Source organism: Furipterus horrens, unplaced genomic scaffold, assembly GCF_987537825.1.
Source record: "Furipterus horrens unplaced genomic scaffold, mFurHor1.1.pri manual_scaffold_11, whole genome shotgun sequence".
Lineage (NCBI taxonomy): Eukaryota > Metazoa > Chordata > Mammalia > Chiroptera > Furipteridae > Furipterus > Furipterus horrens.
In genome coordinates, this window is record NW_028327181.1 from 66643528 (window position 1) to 66655804 (window position 12277).

A 12277-nucleotide genomic window follows, 5' to 3' on the forward strand; every position below is an offset into this window, starting at 1 on the left:
GTGGAGGCATCATAGAAGGCTGGGTATGGAAGGCCTGGATTTTAGCCTAAGGGGCATGAAGAGCCCTGGTGGATTTTAAGCACAGGATTAACAAGATCAGGTTTGCACTTCAGAAAGAATGAACCACAGTTAACTTAAAGGATGGGCTAGAGAAGGTTGTCTGGCATCTGGGACCCAGCTAGGAAACTGCAGCAGCCCGGACAAAAAAGGACAGGGTCCTAAGCTACAGCAGTGCAGATAACAAAAGGAAAATGCTAGATGGTTGTACAGACCTTGCGGGTTAATTGGACGTGAGGGTGAGGAAGAGGAAGCCTGGACAGCCACTCTGAGGGTCTGGCTTGAGCCTCTTTTCGGGTAGTGATGTTATTTCCTGGGACAGGAATGTGAGAGAACCATCTGGAGGGTGGGAAGCCTGAGGAAGACGTGTTCCCACAGGGCCATACTGAGTGTCAGGGGGTCTGGTCTGTGGTCCCCCCGAGGCCGTGCTTGTTAGGCAATGGGATCCGTGTGTCTGGACCCGAGGAAAGATCTCAGGGCCAGAGGTGCAGATGGGAGGATCAAGTGCTTACTAACAATGTTTGACACTTGGAAGTGGACAGAGGGAGCATACAGAGGGAGAAAAGACCAGAGTGTTGCAACAGACCCCAAAGAGTGTCCAGATTTGTTCCCTGATGCCAGAATCCCACCAGGCAAAACTCAGGCCATTCACCAGGGTGAGGAATCATTGGTCCCCAAGAGAGGTTGCTTGTGATGGGTCACGGGGACTCCGGCTTGTAGTTGGATTTCTGGGGTCTCATCAATCTCCGGAGCCCGATCTGAAGTCACCCATGTCCTTCTCTCTCTCTCTCTCTCTCTTCTCTCCTTCAGGTGTTTACAAAATATGGGAAGTGTTACATGTTTAACTCAGGCGAGGATGGCAAACCTCTGCTCACCACGGTCAAGGGGGGGACAGGCAACGGGCTGGAGATCATGCTGGACATTCAGCAAGATGAGTACCTGCCCATCTGGGGAGAGACAGGTGAGCCGGGCACATGGACCTGGGCAGTGGGGGATGGCGGAGGGAGGCAGGACTTTGAGAGACCGGTTTGCTTCAAGTGGACTGTCTTGGCCCACCCTACGCTCTTCACCAAAGGGCTGTGGCACGTCGGTGAATGCCAAGGATGTCCCTGGCATGGACTGTTGTGAGTTTCCTTGGATTTCGCTAGATGAGTGAGAAGCAGAGGATGGGCACATTAGAAAGGGAAGGCAGGTAGGGTGAGGAGAGGCGCTGGGAGGAGGCGTGGAGAAAACCTTGAAGCAACAAGTGTGGCTGGGCAGGCGACTGGCTTGATTTCAGGAGACGAGGAAGGGATGGACCGGCCCCTTCCTCTCCCAGCCGTATTGAATATCCCAGCCCAGCTAGGAGAACCAGTGGAAAGGAGAGCAGGCTCCCCTTGCTGGGGGAAGGTGGAGGGGCAGCACACTGTTGGAAAGCCAAAGGGTAGACACCCAGGGGACCTCACCATGCCTGTGTGAGCCCCTGGGGGCCTGGGTGTGTGCAGGTTTCAAAGGTTACTTCCTGCATTCATTTACTCATTTATTCACCAAACGACTGACAAAGGACCTTAAGGTGATAAAGACTGAGTCCTTGATCACAACCTGGAGGAGAACACACACAAGGTGCCCGGTGCTGTGGAGGGGCAGCAACCTCCACCTGGGGGCAGGGGAGGAAGGTCAGGGGAAGCATCCTAGCGCATTGGGGCGTTTGAACGGGGTTTGGAGGTTATCCTGCATTATACAGACGGGTTCTCGTGTGAGGTGAGCAGGAAGTCCAGATGGAGGAGAAGGCAGAGATGGAGTGACGCGGCCTGTAAGCTCAGGGATGCCATCAGCCTCTAGAATTCCGCCAGGTGGAGAAAGCGAAGAGGTGCCCAAAAGTGGGACCGTGGTTGCAAAAGACCCAAATGAGACTAACGCTGTGTTCAGTGCATAAGGGTTAGGACTGGGGAAGGGGCTCAAGAGATGGACCCGAGGAGGAGCCACAAGGGGGGTTGGCGGGGAGAGAAGATTCCAGCGGGAGGCGCTGGGCCCTCAGGTTAGAGCTTTGGGGGGGTGGCAGATGGAGGCCAAGCAGCCCAGCTCCCACTTCCTGCGGCCCCTACCCTGTGGTCCCTGCAGCCAGTCCTTCCAGTTGTGAGGCCCAGCCCTCCCCATGCCCAGGCCTTCCAGGCTTCTGAGGCAGCGAAGGCTTCTGCCCCGGGCTTGCCTGACTGCAAACGCCACGCTCTCTCCCCACCACGACACTCTCCCTTCCTCCCCACACCTCTGGCTTGAGCGCCCCACTGGAGAGAGTTGGGTGCGGCCACTTGCCTCACCTTCCAGTTCTCCTGCTCCTTCATCACTCGGTTGTTCCAGTAACACCTTCCGGCAGCTCACCTCGCGCTCCAGGCCCTCTGAACCACGCCTGCTGCTTGCTACTAAGGAGACACTTAGTTGATCCTATCCACTCAGTCGATCCCATCCACTGTTCTAAATTCAGCGCCCCTCCCCTCTGGCAAAGGGGTGAAAGCCCGGGTTGCTGCCTGGCTCTGGCATCCCTGAATGCTGGCCACCAGAGCCTGGTTCTCCAGAACCTCCTGGAGGCCAGCCTGTGTCCTGGGACCACAGGGGCCTGTAGCTAACCCTGGGCCCTGGGAGTTGGATCTTGGTGCAGAGAGGGACCCTGCCTTGTAAACACCAGAATGTACTTGCTTATCGAACCACCTGTGGGAAAGGAAAGCACCGAGGGAATAAAAAGGAGTCCTGGAGGCCACACGCCCAAGGCCTGGCTGGAGGTTAATTAGCCCTTCTATGGTAACGTTGGGTTTCCCTCCCCTGTTACCTTGATTCAGGAGCAAAAGCACATGTCCAACACACACACACACACACACACACACACACACACACACACACACTCATATTTGCACACCACACCCTCACACTTGCAATCCCAGACACCGCCATGCAGACATCCTCCCATGGCACAAGTCCCTGCAGGGTCCAGCCTTGGGTCTCAGCACAGGCCCCTGAGAAAAGAGGCTCCAATGCCAGGGTCCACCCCAGGGAAGCTGCGTTCTGCCTCCTGTAGCCATTGGTGGTCCAGGCAGGAAAGAACCTTTGGGATCATCTACAGGGTGTCACAAAAAAATGTATCCACAATTTTAATGATTATAAAGTCTGTATTAGCATACGGTTCCCTTTCAACATTCACAGTAAACGACATAAGTATACTTTTTTATACTTAGTGCCTGTTTTCAAACTGATGACCATTCTGGTCTAGACATTGTTGGCAACGCATAGCAACGGAATCACAAACATCAAGAATCATTTCATTTGGTATTTGGGCACATTCTCTTTCAATGGCTGTCGTAATTCATCAATGGTTTCAGGTTTTTTAGCATAAACATTATTCCTGAGAAATCCCCAAAGGAAGAAGTCAGCGGTGTGAGGTCTGGTGAACGCGCAGGGTGATCTGCAGGACCTCTTCGCCCGGTCCATCTGTTTGGCAGGTCCTCATTAAGACAGGCCCTTACGTCACGATGGTAATGTGGAGGTGCTCCGTCTTGTTGGAAATAAAAGTCCTCATCATGAAATCTTCGTGAATGTGCGGCATGGCTGATTCCTGCAGTAAATTCAAGGAAGTGGCACCAGTTACAGAACCTACTAGAAAGAAAGGGCCAATGAACCCACGTGTGGATAAGCCACACTGCACCGTCAGTGCCGTCTTTGCGCTCCTACCGTGTTTTTGTACTTCGAGTAGCACTTCAAAATGAACTTTCTTTGTTCAAAACTTAATCTGGTTTCAGCCATTATTTCTCAACGGTTAAATCTAAAACAAAAAACAAAAAAAAAAATTCAGCAAGTTACCAGCTATTAAAGTGTGGATACATTATTTTTTGCAACACCCTGTATTCCAGAGGATGTGCCTCCATCCCCTGAGGGGAGAGAGCTGAAGCCTGCCCCAAAGCAGTGACATCCTGGAAGTCATGCAGTGAATTCATGGCCAAGCAAGGACTCTGCTGCCCCAGGCTTCCTGACCTCCAGTCAGCCCAGTGATCCATGAGCAGCTCCAACTCAGGGCAAATTGTAATGGTGACTAAGGGCCTGCTGTGTGCCTGACACCACGCAAGGGTTTGTCAGGGTTGCAGAAGACAGGAGACAAAGACCCCACCTCTCAGGAGCTTCTCATCTCCCGCGGAAACCAGACTTGCCCACAGAATCCACAGATCTCTAGTCCCCTCCTGCAGCAGGTCTCCCTACGCAACAGACCAGATTTTCACTGAAACCCTTTCCTCTGAGGTTGGGTGTTTGGGGAAGCAGGCTGCGTGAAGAAGTTGGGGGGGGGGCATGTTAAAGCAAGGGTGGGGGCCAGGAGAAACTGATTAGAGAAGAAACGGATCGATGCTGTCCAATAGAACATTTTGCAGTGATGGAAGTGGTCCCTGTCTGTCCAGTCCAGTAGCCACAAACGGTCATTGTAAACATGGCCAGTAAGAATGAGGAGCTGATTTTTAATATCATTTCGCTTTTCGTAACTTAAATTGCCACAGGGGCTAGCGGCTACCCTATTGGACCGCACAGCTTCAGAGGTCTTCCTGGATTTGTGTTTTTGCGGCTGCCTCCTCCCTGGCCTTCCCCCCACCACAGCCGTGAGCAGAAGGAAGAGCTCCGTGTCCCCACTGGTAGGGAAGGAGGCTGAAGTTAAGTGACTGCCCCCCAGGAGGGCCACAGAGCCAGGCCTTACTTCCAGTACCTCCACTGCACCTTCCCCCAGCTGAGAGGTCACTGAGCACTGAGCAGCCCCTTGGCAGGCTGGTCACCTCGATGCCGCTTATTTCCTGGGCCCCTGAGGGCTGAGCCCCATGTGGGTGGGAGGGAGGTCTACCCACCTGCTGAAGGACGAGAGGTGGGCTCTGGAAATTGATTGAAATATGTGTGTGGAGGGAGTGGCCACATACAACTATGACAGTGGCAGTATAACAGGACAGGAAAGTAGCATTATAGAGACAGACCCTGGGTCAGATCTCCAGCTCTTCCGTTGCTGTCTGTGTGCCTGAGGACAAGTCACTGAGCCTCAGTTACCTCACCTGTAAAACAGAGCCAATAAAACCAATAAAACCCATCACCTTTACAAGAGGGCTGAAGGGATCAGGTGAGAGTACTCAGCACACTGTGAGCAGTGGAAGCATGATAATGACAGCCCGTAGCTGGGGAGACAGTCACACTGTCCTGGAGGCAGAGGACATTGTAAATGTCTGATAGCTGGAACAGGGGTCCTAAAGCACCCCAACATCTGGACATCTCGTTCTGCTGAAGCGAAGTTTAGTGCATCCTTGCCTTGCCTCAGGGACAGTTTCGTCCTTCAGAAATTTAAGGAAGCAGGGAGGGAACTGCCCTTCTGGGTGTAATTCTGACTGACAGGACTTTGAGCACCCTTGAGTGAATAGGAAAAGGCACCCCCTTTGGGTTGACCCAGCCCAGCGGGCTCGTGCTGAGGGAATAGAGGGTGACCATGAAAATTATTAAAGGCATCCTTTCTCTGGGCTGGCAGTGCGCCACACTAGGCTGCCCCCTTGGCCAAGCACCCTTGTGCAGGAAGCACCCTGGGAATATGACATTGAAAGAGGCTCGGTCGCACACGGACCTAGTCAGTGGGCCCCCACGTGGGCCCTGTGGAATGTCAGGAGTTTGGGATGTCACATGTTCTAGGAATAAAGAAGACCTGGGAAATTCTGGTTAGACAAGCTACCTCCATTTCTTCATTGCGGGAAATCTTTAATATGCTACCGCATGATCCTCCAAGATAGGAATGTTACACGGAGCATTTATTTCCCAGATGCCTCCGAGTCCAAGCCTTCTTTCTCATGGAGCAGCAGCTTGCAAACTAGAAAAAGGACAGAAAGCTGTCCTAGACTATAGAAGCGCAGATGTCATGGCCAGCATTTTCTAAAGGAAATTAAACTCAAGGCAGGTGGGAGGTTGTTAAAAATGAAACTCTGTGTAGATGCCTCTGAGAAACTTCAAAGAAAAAAAAAGGAAACGGGAAGTGGGTTATCTCGGTTGCACATGAGAGAAACCAGATTCAAACAAGCTTCGGCATAAAAGGGATTGTGTTGCTGGAATCCGAGGCAGCCTTCAACAGCCGGACGGCAGGGGGGCGAGGGTGCAGCTTCAGAAACAGCGGGAACAGAAGGCGCAGGCCTCGGGTCTCCCCCTGCTTCTCTGGCCCCCCTCTCTGAATCCCTTCGTTCTCTCACTGGAGACAGGCTTTCTTCACACATGGTTCCCAATAGTTTTATATTTTATACATCAGACCACCAGTGAGAGACTGTTCTGAATCTCTTACTGAACTGGTTCCCTATTTTAAACACACACACACACAGGTGCCTGCCCCTGGACCAATTGGTGACCAGGGGGCGACTTCATGGAAGGACATGAGAGCCCTAAGGAAGCTGGGGGGGGAGGGGGCAGATGGAAGGGGTTCCCAAGAGATTGTCTCACGAATGACCGTGCTTGGGGAGGTGGGAACCAGGGTGAGGGGGGGGTGGTTAGTTACATCTGAGGAAACCAGAATCGGTGTACAAGGGGCTCTTTAATGAACTCGGTTTCTGGATAGATAAGCTCAAACACGGCCCCTCCCCTTCTCATCTCCCTCTATCCTTCATTCATCCCAGTGCAAAATGCGTTTTTATCAAATATCATCTTGGTTTCTCCAAATCCTAGTATGGTAAAAAATGAATTTGATATTAGATGTTTAAACAAAGGAATTACTTTGAGAGTCTGCGCTCTAATAGAATATATCTCGGCCTCCTTCTTTTTCCCCTCTGCCTCCTCACCTCCTATCCCATCACCTTGTTCACGAGGCGTAGCCACACTGGCTTCGCCGTGGCTTCTGGAACACTCCAAGAACTCTGTCACTTTAGGGCATCCACATTCTTCATTCCCTCCACCTAGAATTCTCTTCACTTAGACCCACACAGGTGACTGCCTCACCCCCATCAAGACCTTGCTCAGCAAGGCCTACCTTGGCCGCCTTATTTAAAACTGCACTCCACCCCGCTCCTCCCCTCTCTCTCTCTGCTCTGCTTGTCCTTTTCTCGATGACAGGTGCCCCCTTCAAGTATACCATATGATTTACTTACTGATTTTTTTCTTGTCTATCCCCTTTTACTAAAACTTATGCTCCAGGAGGTTAGGGATCTTGGATGTCTGGCTGACTTACATCTACCAGGTTAATAAATATTTATTGATGTATTTCTTGAAAGAAAAAAATAAAAATGCTGTGCACACGGATGGGGCCAGGATGAGGAAGACACTCACATTAATGAGCTACTATGTGGCGTGAACACCCTACCCCATGGATCCTCCCAGTCACCCTGCTAACAAGGGTTATAATCCCCATTTAAAGAAAGAGAAACTGGAGCCCAGAGAGGTTGCGTGAGCTTCCTAAGAACACATACCTCATTAAGTAGTTAAATCAAGCTGAAAACTCCCTTGTGAATCCAAAGGCAATTCTCCTTTCACCACATTCCTTTAATGTTCAAAATGTGGTTGTAAAAGCACTACCATGAAAATAGCTCAGGGGGAAAAAAGTTCAAGTGATGCTTTGAAGGGAAGATGGCACATAGTGACAGGTCTATTGATGTCCTTTTCCTTTTTCTTTTTCTTTTTTTGCAATCCTTGTATTGAACAAAAGCTTTAGCCCAGCCCCGATATATAAAACAGAAGAAGGTAGAGCTACTCCAGTTGAACTGGAGATGGGGGCCCCAGTTTGATTTCTCTCTGTTCACTGTGGCCAACCGTGGGACACTCCCTAAGGACAACCCTCGGGTTCCAAGGACCCCAGTTTGAAAGCCATTGCATGGACTGACGCTACTGGGACAAAAGCATAGCCGGCTGGTTGTGTGGCCGTGCATGTCTCAGAGACCAGCTGCCAACATCGTTCCCCCTCCTCCCGGGGTGGTGAAAGGAGCTCATGCCGTGTCTGCGGAGCTCCAGAGCCTCAGGGAAGATGACTGTCTCGCAGTCGGGAACATGGTCGTTTGAACATCAGTGTTTATGGAGCCCCCCCCCCCCCAAGTCTCACTCAAATGGCAATGAAGAGTTTGTTTTTTTAAGGGCGAATTGGTTGGAAGAGAAGACACTGTAGATGTCAGCAAACTTTGAAGATGGAAAGCAGATGCTAGCTGATGTGGCAGAGCAGACGAGGCTGAAAGATAGGGGTCTGCACTGGGAAGCCAACAGAAGCCAAACAGTTCTCACCACAGAAGCTCAAAAAAGGATCAGGGGTTGAAGGCATTGGATTCTACTGAAGAGAGAGATGAGAGATGGAGTTAAAATTGGAAGGATTAGTTAAAAGTCTATAAAAGGAGTCCCCCAGATAACCTCTCATGGCCCAAAGCAGTCAGACAAATATCTCTCCATCTGCAGCTGAAAATAAGATTGAAACAGATAGGCTCCAGGCTTGGGCAAACCAGGCAAAGCCGAGGGCACGGGTGAGGTGCTGTACAGAAAACAGGGAAACTCTGCTTACTGAGTAGTGAGACCTCCAGCCAGGCTAATCTACCCTCTCACTAAACAGAATTCTGGAGACACCAACAAGCTCAAGAGAAAAGACCCACATGGAATGACAGTGAGGAGTTCTCCAAACATAATGGCCTGGTTAGATCATTCTAGAATGAAGCCCCTTGGCAAGCCCACCCACACATAAGGAATATGTGCAGCTTTTAAGTTCCTCTTACCTAGGAATGGACAGTCAAAAAGCCAGACATTTAAGGGAAGCCACTAACAGGAAAGGAACTAAAACCAACCAAACAAAAGAGAAACTTGGAGGAAATAGAGACAGTGGTCAATGGTACAAGCTCTAGAGCCTGGGTTCAAATTCCAGCAATACAATTTACTAACTGTGTAACCTTGGGCAAGTTACTTAGCTTCTCTGGGCTTCAGTTCCGTCACCTGTAAAATAGCAATAACATTATTATCTACGCTGTAAAGTTGTTAGGAAGATTGAAAGGAGTTAATATTTGTGAAGTACTCAGAAAAAAAGTGCCTTCATAATACTAGGCACTATGTAAGTGTTTGATACATAAAAATAAATAAATAAATGCCAGCAACAGAAAGAAACATCGAACTGTTTTAATTAAAATTCTCAAGAGAGAAGATATGGCACTGCATCCATAAACACGATCTATTAAAATAGGATGCTATTAAAAAGTAACATTCAAAGAAGAAGTTTTAAAAACTGGATATTAAAAATACAATTGCAAACATTTTTCAAACTCCTATAGAAGGATTGAAATTTAGGAAATCTTTTGAAAAGTGAAACAAAAAGACAAAGAGATGGAAAATGGGAGAGGAAAAAAATGTGAAAATGAGAGGGTAAATCCAGGAAGTCCAACATCCCACCATTAGGAGTTTTAGAATAACAAAACTGGGAGATGGAAAAGAGGATGTTGCCAAAGAAATAATGTAAGAAAAATTCTGAGTTGAAGCACATGATTTTCCATATCAAAAGAATTCACCAATTCTTGTCCACAGTAAGTGGCAAAAACAGTCAGACCAAGACACATCCTTGAAATTCAAGCTAACAGAAATAAACAGGGAACCTTAAAAGTCTGTGGAGAGAAGAAACAAGACACGCACCTAGGATCTAGAATCAGAATGGCCTGGGACTTCCTACAAGACAGAGTTGAAGCCAGAGACAATGGCACGATGCTTTCAGATTGGGAGGGAAGACTTTCTTTTCTAGGATATAATTCTTTTTTTAATTTAAATATAGCTGGTAGTATACAATATTAGTTATATTAGTTTTAGATGTACAATATAATGATTCAGCATTTTTATACCTTACAATGTTGTCACCCCTCCCAATTCTAGTAATTATCTATCACCATGGAAACTTATCACAGTATTACTGACCATATTCCCCTTCATCTTTTTCACCCATTCCTCACCCCTCCTCCCCTCTGACAACCATCCTGTTGATCTCTATTTGTATGAGTCTGTTTTTGGTTTGGTTTGGTTTGTTCATTTGTTTTCATTTTTAGATTCCACATATAAGTGTCTTTCCCTGTTTGACTTACTTCACGTAGTATCGTCGGCAGCCGTCCGTCTCGAGAGACGATGGTGTAGCTTCTTAAGAGTCTATCTGCACCGCCGAGAATGGTTGCGCAGTCCGACTCGGGAGTGACACGGTATCTGTCTCCTCCCGTGTTGAATCGACATCTTGCGATGATGCTGGAGTGTCCTCTCCAGTGAAGCTGAAGCTACAGAGCCTGGGCAGGGTGATATGGAGGGTCTGCTGTTGCCCATGCAGCAGACCCCCACTCTCTTCGCAGCTGAAGGGTCCAAGGGAAAGACGGAGTCAATACAGCTTGGCTTCAGGTGCGCCGCAGGAGTTGCCGGTGTTGACTACAACGTCAAACCACCTTAGGGACTCTGGCTCCGGATTTTCTGTCGGGGTTTACTCCCTTAGCCTTTCCCCTGAAGAGGTATGCCGCAAGGCAGCGGAGGTTTTTTGGAGTCAGAGTTTTCCTTCTCTGATGTGCCCTGACTGGAAGATCGAACCAGCGACACTTAGCTCGCAGGCCGACGCTCAATCCACCGAGCCAAACCAGCCAGGACATTCACGTAGTATAACACCCTCTAAATCCATCCATGTCATTGCAAATGGCAAGATTTCACTCCGTTTCATTGCTGTGTAATATTTCATTATGTATATGTACCACATTTTCTTTATCCGTTCACCTATCAATGGACACCTAGGTTGCTTTCATATCTTGGCTATTGTATATAATGCTGCAGCGAACATGAGGGTGCATATATATTTTCCAATTAGTGTTTTTATTTTCTTCAGATAAATACCCAGAAGTGGAGTTGTGGGGTCATAAGGTAGATCGATCTTTAGTTTTTTAAATAATTTCCACACTCTTTTCCATAGTGGCTGCACCAATTTGAAGTCCCACCACCTATGCACAGGGTTCCCTTTTCTCCACATCCTCACCAACACATTACTTGTTGACTTTTTGGTAATAGCCATTCTGACTGGTGTGAAGTCATATCTCATTTTGATTTACATTTCCCTGATGAGATAAGATAGAATTCTATATCTGACAAGCTACAAATGAAGTGTGAAGGTAGAACTGGGTTTCAAATATATTCCAATATTCAAATATATTTAAATGTATTCAAAAATATATTTGTTGATGAGGACATTTAAGTTCTATGCTCTTAGCAAATTTTATTTATACAATATAGTGTTATCAACTCTAGTCACTGTGTTTTACATTAGATCCTCTGACCTTGTTCATCTTATAACTGAAAGTTTGCACCCTTTTAGCAGCCTCTCCTTCCTTTCTTATGTCTCCCCAGCCCCTGGCAACCACTTTTATGTTCTGTTTCTCTGAGTTTGACTTTTTCTTTGCCATTTTTGTGATAAGTAACCTAGCAAACCAAACAAACAAAGAGAAAAAACCGGTAAGAACAAAATCGTTTCACAAGAAAGAAATAAAAAACAGGATATCCTACAAGGCTGGGGGACGGTCACAGTCATAATTATGTGAAAGCTGGACACTGACCTAAACAAAACATCACAGAACTGTGTTCAGGAGGGTGAAGGAAAGCAAATATGATGAGACCCTTCGTGTAAAGAGTTACATCCTCCTCTCCACAGAAGGAATTCAATAGAGAAAATCTAAAAAATTTAGAAACCAAGAAATAACTCAAGCAGTTGATGCCCACAAACATACGAAAGGAGCTCCCAGAAGAAGCGGCTCAAACAGGTAGAGGAGCTGCTGCTGAGGAGTGGAGCTCAGGGCTCACGGAGAGGTGGAGCGGGAAACTGCTGTGTTCTGTGGCCAGTCTTGTTATACCATTCAGCTTTTTTAATTGTGTATGTATATTGATTTGATAAAAAGAAAACAAATTTAAAATAATCGTGAATTTTCCATGGAGCTGGAAGGCCTGAACAAACTATCAAGGATAGCACATTTTCTATTCCCCATCATAAGTAGGACATGGCGGGAGTGGATGCAGATGGTTGCTATGGTTTCTCCAAAGACTCTGCTCCCGGGAAAACCTCTAGCCATGGTGCCCAATGATGAGGACCTTCCCAGTAGGTCAGCTGCAGACTCTGACCTGAACTGGAGAGTCCTGAGCACAAGGGCAGGCAGCAGGCAGCTGGGATTCTGAGCTCACTCTCAGGGTGGCTTCTGTGCCGATGGAGGGTCCCTACAGGTGCCTGGAGAAATGATGGCATAAG

The 12277-nt window shown here is 48.1% G+C and overlaps 1 protein-coding gene across 1 annotated transcript in view; it reads left to right on the forward strand.

Moving 5' to 3' along the window:
• Positions 1–12277, forward strand: part of ASIC2 (acid sensing ion channel subunit 2) — a 237510-nt gene that overhangs the window by 153548 nt on the left and 71685 nt on the right. The window contains exon 2 of the mRNA XM_090291321.1: positions 868–1018. Within this exon, the coding sequence (XP_090147447.1) occupies positions 868–1018 (151 nt within the window). The remainder of the gene's footprint in view (positions 1–867; positions 1019–12277) is intronic.